The following is a 21,747-nucleotide window of genomic DNA, read 5'->3' as shown; positions in this document are numbered from 1 at the left end:
TCACACCCTGGGAATTTTTTGGACTTTACCCCTTGGACATTTTTTATTTGGGACTTTAAATAATGAGCTGTTGTGTAGAGCATTCTCCACATGTGAAAAGAGTGTGAGATTTTCATTTGAATGTACATTGGATTTGTGTAATCTGTTTCTATAAGAGTTAAGGAGTCAGGTTACTAGGGTGCACCCGAGCATTGAAACCCGAGCATTGAAACCCGAACATTGAAAACCAAAAATAACACTTGGCCAAGTCATTGCTTTAGTAGTTTGTGTTTTACTTTTCTTTTAATTTTTGTAAGTTTCCTTTCTACCGTTGTAAAGTGTCTTTAACCTGTGCTTGTCAACCTTATGGTTTATGTCACTAAAGTTGGCTGGTTCTTTTGAGTTACATTCTTGTCTCTGTGTCTCATTTGAACACACCCCTGTGCTCCTATAGTCGAGCCTATTGGCCCATTGATATATTCTTTTCAACAATTCCCCTTACTGTGTTACACAGTCATATTGTTTATCTGTTTGTGACAGCTGCACTGTCCACCTGCAGATTATCCCCTGAGTCCATTAGCTGTATGTATGGACCCGAGACAGAGAAGCTGCACATTTGTGAGGTTGTGTCAGTATGTCATAATAACCGCACCATTAAAGGTGCACCCTGATGAGACCCAAAAACCAAACATTCAAGCATCACCAGCCCCATCAAGATCACCCGAGTCACTGGAACACAAACATTATAACAAAGAGCGTTGATGATGAGAACTCGCGAGCCCAGAATCCCTAGTCTGGAAAACAATAGTAAAGACCAATAAGCCGAGAACATCAGTGTGCTGTGTGAGAAACATGTATGAAAGTCTGCACGGAGAGCTAGTGTCCACCAGCACAGCATCACAGATGTAGTAAGGACCCAGAACACTGCAGAAGCTGAGGGACACCGAACAGACCCGAAGCCCAAGCGGGGCACCGGCCAGCACGACCCAGGCGCCACAGCCCACCCCCAAAGGCCTCAGACCCCGACCAATCGTGGAAGCGAGAGGCACTCACCCCAACCCAGTGAGCTGGGTGAAGGGACGGGACAGTGGGCACGGAGGGAATGCATCACACAGGCCAACACAATACATGTGTCACGGTCTGCGGAGACAGGCTGTGTGGTGGTGTGTGTGATGGACCCAGGTGCGTAGACGGGAGTGAACTTAACAGAAAGCGAGCCTTTATTATGGCTGAAGACAAAGTGTACAAACAAAGCAGGGATAGCGTGACTAAACTAGACTATAACTAAACTGGGAAAACTAGTACTGTGACAAACTAAGAAGACTCAGAGACTATGGTGATAACTGCAAAGACTGACCGTGAAAACATGGAGGTGGGAACACAGACGACGCGACACAGACTGAATGAATGAAACACAGAGACTAAATACACATAAGGGATGATCAAGGGAAGTGGAAACTCATGAGGGGAACAGATGATACACATGAACCTAATGACAGGACTGGGAAAGTGAAACTACATACACTGACATTAGACACAGACTTTCAAAGTAAAACAGGAAACATGGGGATTAGACGTGACCTGAACTGAACATAACCACACAGACATGACGCATGACAGGTAGACGCACGGACCAGGGAGCCTGAATACAGGAGGAGATGACACAAACAACTAAGAAACAAAGGACTAAACAGCAACCTCGAAATTAACTAGATGAACTAAACTAGGGCACAAATGAATACCAAAATATATAAGAACTCAAACACTGGGTCACAGACCCAGCCCATGACAACATGGGAGGCAGATCAAGGAAAAGGGAAGGGTGGGGAGCCAGAGTGCCAAGTCAGACAGAACTGGCAGGATCTGGCAGTCTCCCCTGACATATCCTGCATTAATCCAGCCCCGCCCGGGCGGTCGACGCAGCCCCCACCCCCAGGACTCACACCAAGCTGGACCAACCCAAAAGCAGTTTTTTAGTTTTTTAAAAAATTGGATAAATATATATTTAAATCATGTATGTTATCCAGCTTCCTGATTGGGGACATCTATAAATTCTTAAAGTTAATTAAGTACATTTTCCTCATGCCTGATTGGTGTGAGCCCCACCTATAAGTGGTTTAGTGAGTTGCATTAAAATTGATGGAAGGTGGAACAGGAGAAAACGAGGCAGTCGCAGATAGTCCGACCACCATCCCAGCCCACCCTCACCACTTACAGTGAGTCGTATTCTGCTCTGCATCAGTATAGTTATGACTCGTATGTGTCAGTGTCAGTGCACTAGTGCTGTGGATTAAAAGAAGCGAGACAGGTGCGGTCATACCAACCCGTTGAGAGATAGTAAAGAAGAGGCAGAGTCATTGACCCCCCATCCTCCCGCAGACCCACAGATCCGGCACCCAGAGGAGTCTCTAGCCCGCCCCCACCAGCGGAAGAAAGAGGGCAGCCCAGAGCATCCACCCGGGAATCTCCAGAGAGACAGAAAGTAACCGATGAATTATGACCGGCGGTTACATCTCCTGCAGTAGTTGCGGTCACAGAGGCGAGGCAGAGGAAAGCAACCAGAAAGGGGTGGAGCTACAGAGAAATCAGGGAGGGGGTGAAAACAAGCCCACCAGACCCACGGCTGGGCCCGTACGTGCAAACTAAGCACAGTCGGCCAAATCAAACGTAATAAATTTTTTAAGGAGGCAGATACTCTTTTCACTAATATTTCTTCAATTGGTATTATTCAACCAGTGATTAATGCTAAGTGATTGCTTGATTTTCTAATAATAAGTATTATTTTCTTGGCAATGGCTGAAGCAGTGAGTGTGGGTTTAGCTCTTTTGGTTGGAAGACTAATTGCAGTTGTCTCACTGAGGAAGCACAAATGAGGAGATAGAGGAAAGCTTTTGAGTTGTTTCAAGCCACGGGTGAACACACTCATAGCTCACTGTAAGGTGGTAGAGAATATTTTGGCTGTCTAATCCAAATCTTTGGAACAGATTAGAGGCTGACATGAACTTTTACCATGAAAGATGTGATGAAGACGTGAGATTCCTTTCTGCTCCCATGTTGTAAAGTGAAGTGTTGCTGTTAAACTGAAAATCTGGATTGTCCCAAATGAGTGAGAAAGCACAGGGTTCAATTAAGGAACTGTATCCACACAATGGCTGAAAAAGGAATTAGGTTACTACGTTTGTCCTGGAATACTAACTCTAAATAGTTCACCAAGTCAGTCACTTTGTTTTTTCTGTAGTCATATCACCAAAAAGTTCACATAAAGCTCTCTGGTACAGGAAAAAGTCTGTCTAAAACTCACATTCACCCACTAACTCAACAGTTATGTCATTAACCTGTCTTTTCAGGAAAATTTTGGCCTTTTAAATTTCAATTTTATTTAAATTGAAACGATGCACCTTCTGTTTTCTTCACCACTTACGGTCATCACAGTGGAGCTTCTTAGCCACGATCTTCAACTAGGCCATCAGAGATAAATGGTTTAACTGTTCTGACTGTGAGGCTATAACAGAAACAACAGTAACACCTAAATTTCATAAATGGTACTAAAGTACAGTTTACATTTACAGTAATAGGGTGACCGTGTAGTGTCCACTCCATGGACAAAGACTTAACACTTTTTTAACATTTAGAAAAACATGTTAATTATCTTCCGGTTTCATTGTGTGATTTATGATTTGAAGTTATTTTCAAAGGCCTTTATTTTTGGGGTAAATAAAGGCCTGCTGAGCAAGTGCTTAAAAGAAGTGTACAGACTTCATAAGACACAAGGTTTAACACAACATTACCACAAACGCCAACCTGTTGGTGGCAAAGCTGAGGGACGACATATCCTTGGAGTAGAAGTGGCTGACCAATCAACTGCCAGCAGCATGGCTAAAGTCATCCAGAGAATGATATGAACCCTGCATTGCGGACTGCATTCTTTCTGCCAACACATAACATTTTATTTTGAGTCCCTTGACAGAGAAAGTTTGGAGCAGCTTGTAGGTCAAACATTTTATCAGTCAGATCAGACCGCCAGCCTGTCCATGTCCTCCTCTGACTGATTTTGTTCAGCTGTTCACTACTCAAAGTAAGTCCTTATTAGCCTCTTTTATTAAATGCTAATTACGCTTCAGACATCAGCCAGATGTTTGCACACTGCAGCTCTCGTGCTCTCCAGATAGCAGCTGTATGTGTGTGTTTGCGTGTGTGTGTGAGAGAGAGAGAGGAGGTGGGATATTAAATGAGTCTCTTAGTCACCTGAGATTGAACTGTGCCATAACAGTGATGGAAATGTGCTGTTAGGGGGCTCAGAGCGTTCAGCTTGTCTCCTCATCACTCTGCAGCGTGGCTGAGGACTTGGACAGGGATTACACACTTCAACATTTGGAGATGAACTAAAGAGAAAAGTGAGGTGTTTTTGTTTCCCCAGCTTTGGGGTTTGGAGAGCCCAACACTGAGGCAGCGAGTCCTAAGGCTGAGTCACTCGCTCCTCTTGGTTACACTGCTTTGTGTTTGTGTTTGGGTCCCTGTTTGTCTCAAATTACACACCTGACACCCCCCCCCCCCCCTTCCCTTCAAAAAAGAAAGAAATTCTGACCAGTACGTGTTTTCTTTATGACACAAGCAACCTCTTCCTGCTCCGTAAATCCAAAAATCCACCTCTGGCTTACAAGTGTAGCAGAAAATAACTTGTGCAGCGAGCTGCTGAACAGAAAGCAGGCACAGCCATTGTGTATGTCAGTGGAACTGAGCTGGAATTTTAGCGAACTCCCCTTCACTAAACTACCACCACCCAGCATGCAGCCAGCTCTGCCTTCATCATCACCCACCTGGTTAGCAGCACCCACCCCCGCCCCCTCAAACATCAACTCGTCTGCTCTCCACAGCAGGCTGCCAGGCCCGGGGCTGGGCCACAGGATGGAGGAGCAGGAGGAGGATGGGAGTGTGTTTGTTGGTGTTGATTAGAGGATCAGATCTCTAATGATGCCAAGTGGTGGTGGTGGTGGGAGGGCAGTCTCTTGACTCCGGTCCAAAGGCTTTCGATTTGAAGGTGTGCTGAACACTTGGAAAAGCGCACACACGAATACACGTAATGATGAAGAGCGTGGTAGGGGAGCAGCTTTAAAAAGATACTTTTGATTGATTGGCAGATTCTTCACGCAGCAGCTACACTTCTTTACCCTGGTGAAGGGAATAAGTTGACCTAGACCTGTGCTTTGAGCCATCAATTGCAGAGGGAAAAGAAATTATACACAGGATGTAGCATACACAAGCTGGAGCCTCATAAGAGGGAAATGAATGCCAACATCTCACCAAGCACCACGTAAGTTGTTTTTTTGGGTTAAATCTGGAGTCAGCCAGTCATCAACCTTTATTCTATCCAAAAACTGATTTTTGATATATAACGTAGAGCACAAGGAGTGCAAATGAGTCATCCATGACTTGTTATAACAGCAGTAGAGCAGCCAAATCTATATACCACACAATGTGACGCGAACAAATCACCTAGGTACTGTTATACATGTGCTGGTGGTCAGAAAGTAGAGGTTTTTATGTAGAAGTTGGTTGGCAGTAGTGGAGATACAGGTTGGTAGAGGTCAATCCCTGGCTGCTCCAGTTGCACACTGGAGCAGCCAGGGATTGACCTCTACCAACCTGTATCTCTTTGGCATGCACTGCCAAAGTATCCTTGGGCAGGAAACTGAGCCCCAAGTTGCATCCATCGATGTGCGAGTGTAAGCTAAAGCTCTGAGGTGTAGAGTTAAAAAGGACCTAAGTGAATGAGGCGTATTGTAGAGCAGAAAAGTGCGATATAGAACCATGTGTTTTGGTACAAACCAGCCAAGTGTCCCAGTAGCTACCAATGAATATGGGCTCTGACGGTGTCCCACTCTGACCACTGAGCCACCAAATGTGGAAGAAAGTGGCAATCTTGCCCCCTGCCTGGCCTCAGTCAACTGGTGCACAAGTGTCAACTTCAACAGGGACTTCATTACACTGTTACTGTTTGTGGCAACAGATGGGAAATGCTGAAATAAAGAAAGAAGGATGTGGTTCTTCAGAGCAAAAGATTGCTGATTGGAGAAACCAATCTGCACATTGTGAAATGGTATCATAACCACTCAGTGACTCCTCTAAGGAACTACTTTGGAGTACCGAGTTGGTGACGCTGAGAGGTGGGACAGCAAGCAAAGGCAAGGCAAGTTTATTTGTATAGCACAATTCAACAACAAGGTGATTCAAAGTGCTTTACAGAGACATTAGAAACAAAAACAAATAAAAAGCATGATTTAAAATTGATTAAAACAAACAAGCAAACAAACTAATTAACAAACAAATAAACAAACAAAACAGTATATAAAATCAAAACAGATAAAATCAGAACAGTAGATAAAATCTGTAGTTAAATGTAAGTTTTGAAATTTAAGCTTAAAGTGTGGATTTGGTGCTTTATTCAAATGCAGCTGAGAACAGGTGAGTCTTCAACCTGGATTTAAATAAACTGAGTGTTTCAGCTGATCTGAGGCTTTCTGGGAGTTTGTTCCAGATATAAGGAGCATAAAAGCTGAATGCAGCTTCTCCGTGTCTGGTTCTGACTCTGGGAACTGATAAAAGACCGGATCCAGATGACCTGAGGGATCTGGAAGGTTCATACTGGGTCAGGAGGTCACTGATGTATTGTTGCCCTAAACCATTCAGAGCTTTATAGACCAGCATCAGGACTTTAAAGTCTATCCTCTGACGGAGAGGGTAATCACCTGGTTTCCCTGCCCTGCTGTGATTAGGTGGTGGGGATCTGCTTGATTCCTTGATTGCACTGTGGCTGATATTCCACTTGCTGGATATGACCGTTGTGATAGAGGGGCTGATAATATGCTACCGCCTTGGTAATTTCTCACACTTGAATGTTTCAGATCATCAAAATAATTGTAATATTAGACAAAAATAACCCAAGAAATACAAATTTCAGTTTTTAAATCATGATTTCATTTGTTAAGGGGAAAAAAATAAATTTAATAACTTTTTGTGCAACCCTGTTAATCACAGTTAATTCATAACTTAATATATCAACATGGCTCCCAAAAAGTACCCCTCACCCCCAGACGGTTGTGCCAGATGGCTACCCCTGAGCCTGGTTCTGCTGGAGGCTTCTTCCTGTTAAAAGGGAGTTTTTCCTTCCCACTGTCTCACCAAAGTGCTTGCTATTAGGAGGGTCATCTGACCATTTAAGTTTTGTCTGTATTATTCTAAGGTCTTTACATTACAATATAAAGCGCCTTGAGGCAACTGCTGTTGAGATTTGGCACTATATAGAGAAAACTGAATTGAAAAAATGTAACCAAATAGAGCATAATGTATCGCAGAATATATGGTCACATCCTACCTAGCATAAACTCACTAAAAAACACTTATAATGTTGATGTGGGCATTTACACCCAGATGTTCTTGAAAACTTTGTGAACTCCTGATGTAAATAATGACTTATGGTGACAGTAAATGCAAACAGTAATTTTGTAAACAAGAAAACCAAATGGGGGAATCTTCAAATGAAGGACTTGAGTTATGTAAAGTCCTTGTTCACACACTTCCTCCAGGAAATTATGACGTTTATTTAGGCCCGATTCTGTTTTGTCAGTCTCTTCAATTCATCTTCCAAGTAGCTGATATTGTTCCATTATACTCTTTCATAAATACTATAAAGTGTGCAGTGGGGGAGCGGTGAGTATTTCAGAATAAAACTTGTCAAGTCTCTTCTTTTTTAGAAAGATTTTCACCATCAAACTGAGAAAAAAAAAAAAAAAAAAAAAAAAAAAAAAAGCGCTTATAATTACCCACATATGTCTGTCTGATGTCCCATCTATTACTCGAAACGTGTGCAGAGGAAGTCCAAACCTGTGGAATGAAGTCTAAACTCCTGTAGATCTCATAATGTGGTGTGCAGTCCCCTTCTTTCTTCTCCTCCAGCTGTGGAGCTTCAGGTAGTACAGAGCCTCCATCCAAGCCTTTAAAAGAGATTGTCCAGGTCTGGTCAGGAGACAGGGAAGAGATGCAGTGAGTGAGGGCGACCTGAGGCACGTGGCTACGCTCCACATTATATAAATCCACAGCACTTTTATGGGCTCCATCAGGGTAGAGATCTAAATCTGGGTTAACAAGCAGAGCTTACCGCTAAGAGTCCAGGGCACGAGAAAAGAGAGAAAAAGTCTCCTGTCTGAAACTCATTTCCCATAAATCATCTCGGCTCACACTCTTTGAAGTGGCTTTCTTAGAGTTTGGACAGGAAGTGTCGGGCTTAGGGGTTTTTTTCCAACCCAAAGACAGAGAGGGGAGGAATGAGGAAAGGAAAGGCAAGGCAAGGAAAAACAAGAGAGGAGGAACACATATGTGCTGTGATGCTCAGAGCAAGTAGTAATCCACACATAAATAGAAACGCTGCGCAGCATGCAGAAGAATATGTGCTAAGCCCGGTTTGGACTCATTGTTTGCTGCTTGTCATCTTCTGTGGATGCAGGAGAGGAGGAGGAGAGGGGAGGAGTGGCGCGGTGTAGGCTCCCTGCCAAATGCAAATATTGTGGAATAAATGGCGGTAAAGCTCAACCGTTGCCACTTTGCACCTAAGCCTGTGTTGAATTAACACTGTTATCATAAACAAAACATTATGTTAACGCGGCAGCGGGCTGAGCATCGACAGATGGGTAAGAGCATTAGGGAGATACCCGCCAAAGGGTGCTTTTCACCTCCTGTTTGGGCTATTACAATTCACAGGCGAGTCATGGCTGCAAAAGCGCCCATGGCATATGGCCCAGTAAATATTGACTGATATTTTAATTACCCTCTGCATAATCTAATAATTAATCACAAACATTACAGTTTCACCTTTACCCGGTGCCGCTTTTAAACAGGCACAGTCACTTTCTGTGGATTAAGAGTTTTTCATATTTTTAATGTGGCGGCATGGAGCAACACTCTCCTAATGAAATGCCTTCCGGTGCTTTCATTGAATATGTTTTTCTCAGCAAATGTTTCTCTCATCATCTAATCAAATGTTTTCTTTTCTATCACAGTCTACATCTGAACACATATTTGTGGATTTTAGGGCACATTTTACAAATCCGACTGGCTTTCACATGCTTGAAAATAATATTCCCCTGAATTCTATATCCAGGCTGGAGAGACTGGAATTGGACCCAGGACCCTGTGGACCTTCTTCAAAGCGGCCTAAAAGGGAAGCAAACCAGCTCCTAATGACAGACTACATTATGTTGATGAACCCCAAACAGAGGCCTCCATTGCTTTGCAAGTCTATTAGAGAGAGCTCTAGATTTCTGCCTTTTCTGTGCTTGAACCGCAACAGGTTTCAGGTCATGACTGCAGACTGTATATAAAAAAATGGAAGTAGCACCCATTGATTTTGCAATTCCACATTTAAAAAAGTCAACACTACCACCATGGTGGGTTTATGGCTTCCACCATGGTTTTATTATTACTGTCTTTTCAACGTTGGAGTTTATTTAAATAAATCCTGCATGTGTATCCTGCAGTCTGGAGACTGACTTGCGTTTAGAGCCAGGGCCAAGTGGCCACCTGAGGAACTGCACGGATGTAGCTGCAGATCTGCATCTCGGACAATTAGCAAAATGTAGGCTCATTTAAAAGCTGGCACAACATTTGAGCGCATTATTTTATGAAAGCAATATTTTCTTTGTAACTGCAGAGATGCATAAAGTTGAAAACAACAGTTTTTTTAACAGATATTTCTTGTTGTCTGAAACAAGCACACAAGCTTACTGTCACGGCTCAACGGCACGAGGGAACAGGGATGGACACAGGCGCAGAAACCAACCCGGAAGCGAGGTGACAGAAAACAAATGATTTATTTCCGCCCACAGGTAAACAAAGGTGAAACACAAAGCGACGCCACCACACTAGTGGCGCGTAGGATTCGTCGGTGATAATGAGGGCGACCTAGACACCTCTAGGAGACGGCTGAACAGCGGGGACAGCGGGGAGGTAGAAACAGGACTAGGTAGGGGCCGGGGGCACTGGAACAAGAGGAGATCACGATCAGAGGGATCCAGCAGACAACCAATAATCCTCCGCAGTTGAATTGAATTGCCTTACTTGGTTTCAGATGGAGGGGACAGGTGGAGCGGAAAACCCGGAAGCGGTCGAGGCGTGGGGAGGCAGGCAGGTGAGCGGTGGGCCGGCAGGCCACGTTGTGTAAGCAGCTGGCGGCCCAGGTCCAGGAGGACGGGAGCGAGGGGAACAAGATCTCCACTCCGGGTGCTATCGCTGAGGACAAGAAAAGACAGGTCAGTCATCACACGGCGTTAAGACAAGGTTTAGGATGCTCTACTGAACTAACATGGGAATAGCAGATACTCAGGCGATGAGTGGTTGAGAGCGCAGGTCTGATATACCGCTGGCACGATTGCTCACAGGTGGTCAGCCAGGGAGGGGCAACCGGACTCCGCCTAAAGGAGGAGGAGCCGCTGTCTGAGACCTGCAGGTGCCCCCACCAGACCCTGTAAGACAGCATTGTCCTCTGGGTAAAACGCTGCCTATGAAATGTGCTCAAAATCCCCAGACTTAGCAGCAGGGTTTTTTTTTTATTGAGTTTACTGTGACACATAAATGTTTAACGGGGCTTTTGGAACATTTCAGTCCAAATAAAAACATTTAACACACGTCACAGGAAGCTGATGAATGATGATGTAAGTTGGGAAAATGTTCTAGTGCATAAAATCATCAGGAGGCAAGAAAAGTCTAAATATTTGGCCAATCAGAAAAGAGAAAATACAGGAGGAGTTTCAAACACTGACACTGCACTCATTTTTCCACAATACAACAGGAGCATCTGAGTGTGCTGCATTCATGTCTTGCATTCTGTAAAGGGGTCGTATGCAAAGAAAAGCTGGTGGAGCTAAGCTCAGAAACTGGGCTCGGAGTCAAAAAACGAGATACAACACCCTCGTGCACACACACACACCTGCAGGGTGCACAGCAGCATCCCACTGTCTTCCAGGAGACACAGAGGGGAGGGATGTGGAGGAGCGGGTGGGTGGATATGCACCGGGTCGCCACATCAAACTCCTCGCAGGCCAGAGGAGTTCAGAGCAGGCATGTGTAACACAGCGATTCAGCATCCAGCAACTTAGCATGCAAGAGAGGGCGAGCAGATGAAAACCAGCGAGAAGCACGCAGAACCTTGCCAATCTTTTCGGAGAAGGCGGCAGCTTCTTCTTCTTCTCCTCGCTCTTGTTGCTGTTTCTAGGCAGGCTGTTGGATGGGTGGAAACCTGCTGTGTATATTGTTCTACTGTGATTGCATGAAATTCCCCTCTAATTGCTCTTGTTCCTCCACACAGGCCAACAGCTGATATTGAGAACATCTGAGAGCTCTTAGTGTGTGTGTGTGTGTGTGTGTGTGTGTGTGTGTGTGTGTGTGTGTGTGTGTGTGTGTGTGTGTGTTTATGTGTAGAGTTGGAGGACAGCCTGGAAAATTAGGCAGCAATGTTTGACAGGTTGGACAGCTGATTGTAGCTTTCACCTGCGACTCGGTGTAGGTGGGCATAGAGGGGTCCATAAAGGTGCCATATGGAGACCATACAGACCAAAAGTGACAGGAGACTCTGACAGACGTGCCCCCGACTTCATTTAAAGACATACATCTGATCTTTTTCTTCTGAACAATGCTGTGCTGAGGATTATCATCTTCGTAGTTTTGGAACGTTTCCTCTTAATTTGTCTTTGGAAGATGAAAAAAGTAAAAGCCTGAAAAGAAACGCAAAGACTTAGTTTGGCATGAGAGTGGTGCGGTTAGTGCTGCACCACCCACAGAAAGCAGGTCCTGGGTTTGAGTCCCCCATCTGGTCCCTGTGTAGAACGACATAGCGTTTGACAACTCTAAATCATCTCTCTCTGTGACAGGCTAGAACCTTTCCAGGTCGCCCTCTGTGGCAGGATAAGCCCCCCCCCAAAAGAAATCTGAAAAAAAAGAATCTGAACTGGATAAGAGTTACAAAAAATATAATGCATAATTTTTTCCCTCCTGTTTCTAATAAACTTCCATTGTGCGCATGACATAATCTATGCTTACACAATGACAACCTCTGTGTCGAGTTGTCATTGTGTAAGCAGCTCTATTTAGGTGAAAGTAGCATCACCAGACTGCAAACAAAGTATTGCCTCAGAATCCTAAACCTTCAGAATCTTTAGCATCAGCGTCCTCGGTCAGTCTCAGCCCTCTTTAATAATATTAACAGAAACTAAGGTGACAACACTAATTTAGGGCTGGCTGTGGCTCGGGAGGTAGAGCAGGTCACTTGCTAAACTGAAGGTTGGTGATTTGATCCTTGGCTGCTCTCTGATGTGTTCATCGGAGCAGGAAAGTTAGATAGAAAGCACTCAGGTGTAGGAAAAAACTGCTCAGTAAGACTAGAGCTATATGCAAGCACATTACATGATGTAGTACAAGACCACTTTGCTTCCATTTAAACTCAAACTGTGACTGAACCTTCAGCTACAGCTGAGGCCAAAGAGCGTCAGGAACGCCTCACTCTGTTGTTAGAAAAATATAAAATGGCAGAAAAACTGTCTGAAAGGAAGAAATAATAACTTCAATTGCCGTCCTCTGATCAGACAAATGACTGGACGAGTCACATGCTGGCTTTAAAACTTTGGGAACCTCTTCTTTAACTCCTTTCTATAATATTTGAGCACATCCAAGTCTGCAGACCCAAGAGTTTCTGTACTCATAGAAACTTGTATTTCACTGCCCTCTGCTGGTTGATTAAGAACGGTTGACACTCTGGTCTCACACAGTCCAACACCACTCTGAGTTCTGATTTAAGAGTCTTAGCTTGGTATGCATAACAATTTTGAGACCTCTTCTGAAAGAAGACATGACACCAGAGGTCAGTTAATAAACAACAATATTTAACAGAAACAATTCATTTTTCTTTGAAAATATTCCTTTTGAAACGTCTTGATGTATTCTCAATCATCCAGGTAAGTAAATCTCCAAAAGTTGATTCTGTTCATCTGGACGTAGCGTTTTGTGGGAGAAACGTTTCGTCACTCATCCAAGTGACTTCTTCAGTCTCAGCTGACTGCAGGTTTCCCCAAATCTTATAAACAGTACATTTGCATAATGACTGAAACCAGCCCACTGAAGGGACAATGGGCTGGGAGGTCAGTAATGGAGGACATCTAAAAGCTGACGTGTACCGTAAATCTACACATACGGATCAGCATTTAAGGTTTGACTCTCATCATCCACTGGAGCACAAACTGGGTGTCATCAGGACGCTACAACACAGAGCGAACACCAAAACGTTTCTCCCACAAAATGCTACGTCCAGATGAACAGAATCAACTTTTGGAGGTTCCTTTTGAAATTTACTATTTAATGATGGCGGAAGTGGGTCCTTGGTTCAAATCCACCTACTGGCTGGGTTTTGTCTGTGTTCTCTCTGGCTTCCTCCCATAGATGTGTAGTGAACTTGGAGCTTTTACATTGCAGATAGGTGTAAATGGTAAATGGACTGATTCTTATATAGCACTTTTCTACTCTCCCGGAGTACTCAAAGCGCTCTATACAACATGCCACAATCACACCCATTCTCACAAGCATTTTCTCTGTACTTAGCGCTTTCTGACTACATTCACACACACATTCATACTTCGATGGAAGCATCGGAGAGCAACTTGGGGTTAGTATCTTGCCCAAGGATACTTGACATGCAGACTGGAGGAGCCAAGGATCGAACCACCAACCTTCCCATCAGTAGGTGACCTGTGAATGGTTGTCTCTGTGTTAGCCCTGTGTCACATTGGAAACCTGTCCAGTGTGTTCCCCACCGTTCATCCTATGGCAGCTGGATCAGGCTTCACCCGACACAGACTATACGCAGTCCTGTGAAAAAGTAATTTCCAAAGATCATAGTAATTTGATCTTTTTTAAAAAAAAAATTTTTTATTCTTTTTTAACAAGCAATAAGTGGTAATCACTGTAATGAAATCAGTTCACTATAACAATCAAACGATGGAAACTAGTTGGAACTAAACTGACTTCTCAGCTAAAAGGCTTTTATTTATTTATTTTTTTAAAATCACAGTTTACTCATTTATGCATGAAGGTAGGTCCTCTTTGTTCAAACAGAGAGGCTGTGAGCTTCAGAGTAAGCATGGAGCCAAGCTGCACCCAGCAGGTGAGAAGCTCCATAGAGCAGATACTCCTCACATGACCGCTGGTCAGTGCTGGGCCCAGATACAGGCATGAATCGATGCCCGGCTTTAAATCCAAAAACCACCATCACCACACAAAAGTGAACGAGCTCTCCCTGTGATGTCAATGAACCTCATGGGAGTAGGTCAGATCTTACACAGACAAATGGATAAATCAGAACTTTAATGTTTACGCGAGACAAATCATTTTCACTATCAAAGAAGGACATGGCCACTGCGACATCAGCCGCGTGAGTTGAGGATCACTCCAAAAACACAAGGGTTTGACAGGAAACTGGAGTGCATGTAGTGTCTGTTTGGTCAGCTGAAAAAGATGAAAGAAAAATGAAAAAACCCAGAATGTTCAGATATCAAACTTTCCAGGTTTATTTCTAGAATACATCTTTATATCACAAAACAGTCTCCAAAATGCAGACTAGGATCTGTATATAAACTGTACAAAGCAAGGCACTATACACTGAAAGAATTAAAAATCAAACATTTCATCATCATCCTTTGTTTGCCTTTAATCAGGTCTGTATCTGTCCCACAGTAATGACACCGTCATTCATATCAAGAGCTTCATTTGATCAGTAAACAGCAAATGGTGATCTGTACAGCTGGAACATGAGACACAAACCTCTGCAACATTTATTATACACTTTATTTTGTTAGGTTTTCAATATCTGTTGAGATTTTTCTTTTTTTTAAAAAACATTCTACATGGATGTAATATAAATATAATTTATTTTTAATGCACAGACATACATAGCAGAGAGTATCATGTGGAGGGAGTTCAGCAGGCTGACAGACCTGCCGACACCAACATGGCTGCAAGGCTGACAGTGTAAGGTGCTCCTGCTCAAAGTACACAAGTACATACATTAACAGAGTGGGAATTTACATGACTGCCATTAAAACATGCATCCACTCACAATCCTCTCCTACAACCAAAACACTGGAGTATCTTTTCCCCACACACCCAGGCAGCCCCACCCTTGGAGTCTGAGTTTTCTGATGACATCAGCAGCGCCCAGTTTTTCATCATTCAGAAAAGTCCTTTGGCTTTCTTCAAGTTCATCTGCTTCCAGCCAGGCAGAGCGCCGAACTCCTCTTTGCTCATCTCCAGGGCTCTCTGTGGGATCAGTCACACTCAGAATCAAACAGACACGACGCTCTGCTGCACACACTGATCGCAAACTCAAAGTACTCAGTCCTGTAGCCTGCACTGTGCGTGACAAACATCTGAACACATTCATGCATCAGTGAAGTTAAAGACGCATTCGATTTTCCAAAGTGCTCACAACTCCAGGATTCAGTTCACACGCGTGTGAGTTGTGAGTGAACAGCCTGTAACCAAACATGCTATAGTAGAAACACGGTGTTAGAAAGGAGAGAAAATGGGTGACAATGCTGAACAAGGAGTGAACATCCCAAATCAGACAACTCACCTTCCCATAAGCCCCCACACCCTGGAGGGTGGAATCAGTGAAACAGGTAAGTTCATGAAGGGACAAAAGGAGCGAAACATGACACCATTAAAAACAAATGGAAGAAGTTGGAGAGTCAGAAGGAATGAAAGGAGGAATAAACAAGAGAAAAATCGTTAAAAAACAAACAGAAGTGAGAAGTAACGTTTGACTCATACACTGTCCAGCTGTTTGAAAAAAGTCAAACTACACGCTGGCTGCAAAGATGCATGACCTCAGCTGAGAGTCACAGATAAGGAAAAGACAAACAGAGAGGATAAGATGGAGAATCAAAAGGTGCAACAGCAGTACTCATGCTCTGGGGAAGGTTGCTAACATTCTGGGTCATTAAACCAAACCAATGACTTGAAAGACAATTTCCCTGAAGTGCTGACTGAGCTGCAAAATTAGGAGGCGATCCTGTCTTGGTTCACCACAACAAGCAACTACTTAATGTACTGTATGCAGCACTTCAGTAGAGGTTGTACTACCTGTTGTTGCCTATGTATGAATGAACTTAAAACAACTTAAAAACAAAAAAACTGAGGTTCCTTCCTGGTGCTTCCTCACCTCCTATGACAGATTTTCTGGAAAATTAAAAGGCCGCTCCTTCCCTAAGTGCCTGTCTTGTGCTCTCTTACAGTGTTTTACAGTAGTGAATACTAACATTTAGTATTCTAAAACTAGACTACAGTCGATGTAGTCAATCTATGTTGTGACCGGCACAACAGAGTCCAGAGAAACTCTATGAGGACACAAACTTATGTGGCTTCAGAGCGGTTAGCTCGTAATGCCCAAGTTACCAGGTAAATTAATGCTGACCATCATTAGCTGGAGGGAAGCTAGAGCTAATAAAGCCCTTCTGGCCAAATTTAAAAGTGGAGGGCTGACATCAGCAAGTAATTTGATTCATGGTGGTGACCTAAATCGACCCAAGGCTGTTGTTCTTCTGACTGAAATAAGCCAACTAACTCACAAGCCAACACAGACCAACTTTACAAAAAAAGATTGTTGTCAGCTTAGTTGGAAAATGTTTTCTTAGAGACTTTTTGACAAGTCATTTATCAGTTCTAAAACGAAGCAACCTTTAAATAAATCACGGGCTCTTCACACTGGACATTTTTACCTGGAAGTCCTCATCAGACAAGTAGACCTCCAGGCGGAGGGGATCCACTCCCTCAGGCAGCGGCCGAGCTAGGAGATCGGCCAGCGGATATGTGGTCTTACAGAGCCGGGCCAACACATCCTCCACCAGAATAATCTGATGATAAATTTCTGCCTCCTAGAAACCAAAACAATACAACATAATTTTTTTGAGCTGATATCCAGACGGACCTGTATGTGAGTCTTTGACTTGTGCACTATTTGCTTCATATGTTGATATTAGTACGCACCCTCTCAGTGATCTCAGCGATGTCCTCTCTGTGCTCCCAGCTGGGGAACATGTTTGTGAAGGTGAGTGGCTCCAGACCAGCGTGGATCAAATATGCTTTGGGAGGCTTCTTCTCATTCTTTTCTGAGGAGAAAACGCAAGAAATGCATTTTAAAACAAGCAAACATCCTTCATTAACAACCAAGATTTCATTTATTTATCTGGGTTCCAAGATCCTGGGGTTGGTTTAGCAAAAGTGTCCACAACTACTGGATGGGTTGTATATTTATTAGGAAGAAAGTGGAATACCTCTGCAGTACTGCAGAACCGTCTCCATGGCACACTTCCTGTCCGAGTCCCAGCGGATTCGGGCCGAGCCAGTGCTTTCACTGTCCTGAGGCCACCAGCCCTGCCACAGGTACACCTCATGGTGGTTGTCCACCAGGAACAGGGCTGATAAATAGGTGGAAAAAAAAAAAAAAAAAAAAAAAGACGATCACATCTGGTATGCTTCATTGTCAGATTTTCAAGTGTTCAGTTAAGTGGTCATTTTTGTTCAGTGCAGCACTGGACATGACTGATGGATTTGTCCTAACAGTTGAAAACCTAGACCTGCTGGTTCTGGTGAAAACTCTCAGCACACACTAAAGTTGTCATTCCTAGCATTCATTTCAATGTCTCATTATGGGATGTGCCTCAATCTGTATCCCTTCACGAGCATTTATGTCCTCATGCAACTCTTGATTGGCTGGTGATTGCAATGACCATGTTGGACAGAACCATCCACCAACTAGCGTGCACCACTACGCTGTTATTATTCAAACAACTCTTCTTGTTTTGGATCATCTCCCAACCGAGGGCTAAACAGGCTAGTTAGCTTAACTCTCTACAGACAGCTGCATGGTAAGGTAGTTTAAAATGCCAGGCATCACATACAGTCCTCCTTGTTATCACTCCAGCTAGCAGTGACTGAACCCTCTTTCCTCTGGGCTCAACTGTGCGTTGGAACAAAGTATCGAGTAAAGACACCAGGGCTGCTTGTTTTGCTTGAAAAGTCTCCAGCGATGGGACGCTTCTGCTCCAAGTGTAGCCTCAAGCAATGCTCAGGTCTGTGCCCTTACTGCTACTACTGAGATAAGCTTTTCTGGCAAAAACAAACAGCAATAATACAGAGAGAACCCCAACAAGAAGACAACCTCCTTTGAGCAAGCACTTCGCAACAGTAGGAAGGAAAAACTCCCTTTTAACAGGAAGAAACATCTGTCAGAATCAGGCTCACAGGGGAACAGCCATCTGCTGTAACCAACTGGGGGTGAGGGGAGGACGACAGGAAAAAAGATACAAAAAAGACAAAAGAAGTGCTTACCCTGAATAATGACTGCATAGTAGTGCAAGCTACTTAATGGTAGTTGGTTATTGTGGTCACCAACCAATCAGCAGCCAATTAAAGGAGATAAATGGTTTATTTGAACCATGCAAGGAGTCACACCCCATAGTGAGGGGTCTCATGCATCTCATTCTGAGAACTGGAGTTATGGAAGTAACTTTAAGTTATAGGGAAGTGATTCTGGCAGACATTACAAACATTTAATCCTTAATCACACCGCCCTTTGAGATTCTACTTCTTTTTCAATTATTAAAAATATTTGGTCTTCTCTGCTGAGTTTAGCTGAATTTCTAAAGCTGTTTTCATATTAAAAATACTTTATCAACCATGTCCAAAGTGCGACCCTTACTTGTAGCACTCTGGATGCAGCTGATGACATCAGCAAACTTAAAATCTCGAGCACAAGTTAATTGTCACATCCCTCAATAGACAACTACATTTAGAAAGTTGTTGTTCAGCCTGAAAACCTGTTTCAAGAAAACTCTGGACTTGTGTTAAGAGATTAAAGCTGCTTCAAAATGAGTGCAGACACCGTGTGTGTCTACTGTACCTGGTTGGGAAGCTGCATACAGGTCCTCCTGTAGGAAGGGCATGGAGTTGACCTGCTTGGGATCTCTGGCGGGATAGAGAAATTCCACAGCTGCAAACTCTCCTGAACTGCTGCTCAGCTGGTACAGATGAGGTGTGAAATTAAATCTGCCTGGATCTGAGGGTCAGAGGGAGAAACAGACAACGAAATGACAAATTTACAGCTGAAAAAAGTTAAAAGAATTAATACGTACAGTTACTTAAGTGCTGTGTTTTTGTTGTATACTGTACTAATACACAGAGCTTAAATATGTTTTTTCTACCACAATCTAAAATCTGAATTATATGAACAGCTGTGAAATCACAGTAATTCGTGTGGTTTTTTGTTTTTTTTTTAAATAGCTGGATACATTCAATGGTTTTTGCTTTTGAAAATTTTTTAAACAAATATATTAGTCAAAAAATAAATGGATAAAAGGAATACTTTGAAATCACATCAGATTTGATCATATCCCGATATAACCTAGGTTACGTATTAGCAATGGTGTGTCCAGCGGGGTGGCCTGGGGGGGCACAGGCCACCCCCCCAACCAGACTGGCCACCCCAGGTGCCACCCCAAAGGCAAAACAATAAAATTCAATCAAATATCAAATGTCCGATTATGTTTTCACGGTGACGCTCAGATATCCGAGTGTAAGTGAATGCAGCATCGGCTTCTGCGCTATGTGCATCACGTTAGCAAAGGTAGGAGAGCCAAGCAGAAAGACGGCACCGCAGGAAACAATTTTTCGGTGAAAGAAAATGAGGACAGAATAAATGTCCCGGTAAGTAATATTAAGTTTGTTGAGTTTAGTAAACTTCGGCGAAATTAGAATACCAAGGAAAAAAATAACACTTAAAGAATTATTGCAGCCGTGGAATATTTCAGACAGTATGCTACTGAGGGGAGCTAACATAAGAGTTATGAGTTATAAGATTTAATCTAAGTCGTAACATTGCTGTATGGAGCTGCAGATTTGGTTGCAGGTTAACATAGCTGGACTGGCCATCGGGCTTATTTGACTTATTTTTTATTTTTTTTGTAATGGCATGAACAATGAGAGGTGGTGGATTGGCCAGATGCAGGTCGATGTGTAAAAATGACTCAGTTGTTTGGTGGTGGCTATGGCGGGGCTTCCACAGAGGCAGCAGGTGGATGAGGGAAGGGGAGGCAGGAGGAGAGCCCCGAGGCAGCCGCCAGTCCGAGTGTCAGGTGAACTGAACTTCAGGTAAGAAGTTATGACCTGCAGTCTATCTGGGTCAGATATAAACTAAGTTTAGGTGGAGTTTATTTTCGTTGTGCTGACTTTTTACTGTCAGTTGCAATAACTCATACTGCGTTCTAGCCAGCTTGGAGTTTTTATACAGCTGTTCGGTTGCTATGATGTTACTGATAGTGAACTTTATTTTATTCATAAGGTTAGTTAGTAGAGTTGCCAACGGCTCCTTAAAAAAATGGAATGGTCCCTCAATCAGAGAAAATATTACGCGTTTCGTATTGAGCTGAGAAGAGACGCAGTTTGTCCCGAACTTCAGCTAGAATGGAAAAAGACACAAAGCTGGATTTATTCTGTCTTTACGCTGCACAGCTGCCTCTTCTCTCATCCTGCCTCTCCTGTTGCTACTTCAATCATGAAACTGATCGATGATCAGCTGATCGGCTTTTCTCTCTTGTTTATTTATCGCCCACTTTGCGCCAGAAAGAGGAAACCAGCAGATGTCGCGCTAAACAACAGCAGCACGTTTAAGCTTGATCGGCTGTTGTTAGAATTTATTTAATATTAATTTCTAGTATCAGCTGATGTTTGCTGGAGCCACAGCTGTAAAGCTGCTGGTCATGATGTCGGTTTGGATATCTGGTGAGAGGGAAACGTGAAGACCACCCACCAGGATCCTTTTTTATGTAGCTGACAGCTGGTAACTGTGCAGGGGCGGGTCTAGCAAAGTTTTGCCAGGGGGCCAGGTAGGGCATTAACAGGGAAAGGGGGCACAAAGAAATACTTTTCTTTCTTATTCTCAATTTAAATATCTAGCTTTTATTAAATAATTATCTAAATCTTACAACCAAAGTTTTTATCTGACGTAAAATGTATAGAAATCATACATATACCAAAAAGACTGTACATCACTGTCACAACAGGGTTTGTTTTCATTCAAAGGCTTTATGGCTTTAATACCTGGTGGGTCGGTCTGTAGTCAAAATGCCCGATTTTCTGTCCCAGTCCAGCCCTGCAGGTTAATACTGGCAGTGTCACCATGCCAGCTGAATGTATTTCATCATCAGCCAGTGTTGTTCTTTATCAATATTACCAAAGTTTACCATAAGGCAGCATAGAAAGTATTTACTTGCTTTCAGGTTTTATTCAAATATTAGTCTTTTCAGTTGTTTCCCCACTTTTTTCCTGTTTCAAAATCAAACACCAGTTTGTGAGAAGATTATCTTCTTTTTTTAACAGGCAGATAAAGTTTTGCATTGGCATTGGCTAATTTGTCAATTGTTTGCTACAAATGTTCGTATTTTAATATTCAAAAATGTTTTTGCCCAAAACATATGTGCAGTATATGTCAGTAAAAATACTATGCAAATATTGCTGTCCTTGAATGCTGAGTAAACACTGACAAAACACTGATTGTATCTCTTGTACTTTATCAACGCAGTATCTAAAAACTTTACACCGTAGTGGTTAAAATCTCATTCTAATAAGAGTTAAAAGCGCATTTGGTTATTAGGTTTATAGGATTATTGAATTATGGTT

The 21,747-nt window shown here is 43.1% G+C and overlaps 1 protein-coding gene and 1 long non-coding RNA gene across 14 annotated transcripts in view; both read right to left on the bottom strand.

The window, feature by feature from the left end:
* Positions 1-6,016: 6,016 nt before the first annotated feature.
* On the bottom strand, positions 6,017-10,466 carry LOC308386057. 2 transcript variants are annotated; one of them, XR_013969702.1, is made up of 4 exons: positions 10,334-10,466; positions 10,090-10,260; positions 7,861-7,992; positions 6,017-7,749 (listed from the first exon to the last, which is right to left on the bottom strand). It is a non-coding gene; the product is annotated as an uncharacterized lncRNA (long non-coding RNA). The 2 variants fall into 2 exon arrangements; XR_013969703.1 differs by lacking the exon at positions 6,017-7,749 and having other exon boundaries at positions 7,761-7,992.
* Positions 10,467-14,890: 4,424 nt separating this feature from the next.
* Positions 14,891-21,747, bottom strand: part of svila (supervillin a) — a 79,240-nt gene continuing 72,383 nt past the window's right edge. For 11 of the 12 annotated variants that reach the window (XM_080866017.1, XM_080866020.1, XM_080866019.1 and 8 more), the window contains 6 exons: positions 18,974-19,129; positions 17,346-17,489; positions 17,059-17,180; positions 16,791-16,946; positions 15,647-15,667; positions 14,891-15,330 (listed from right to left, as the gene is read on the bottom strand). In XM_080866017.1, the coding sequence (XP_080722143.1) occupies positions 15,244-15,330; positions 15,647-15,667; positions 16,791-16,946; positions 17,059-17,180; positions 17,346-17,489; positions 18,974-19,129 (686 nt within the window). In that variant the 3' untranslated portion in view covers positions 14,891-15,243. The remainder of the gene's footprint in view (positions 15,331-15,646; positions 15,668-16,790; positions 16,947-17,058; positions 17,181-17,345; positions 17,490-18,973; positions 19,130-21,747) is intronic. The other variant, XM_080866018.1, reaches the window with a different exon arrangement.

This window comes from Rhamphochromis sp. 'chilingali' (assembly GCF_963969265.1).
Source record: "Rhamphochromis sp. 'chilingali' genome assembly, chromosome: 18".
NCBI classification, from domain to species: domain Eukaryota; kingdom Metazoa; phylum Chordata; class Actinopteri; order Cichliformes; family Cichlidae; genus Rhamphochromis; species Rhamphochromis sp. 'chilingali'.
The sequence above is the reverse complement of the archived record's forward strand: the minus strand, read 5'-3'. Positions and strand labels throughout refer to the sequence as shown.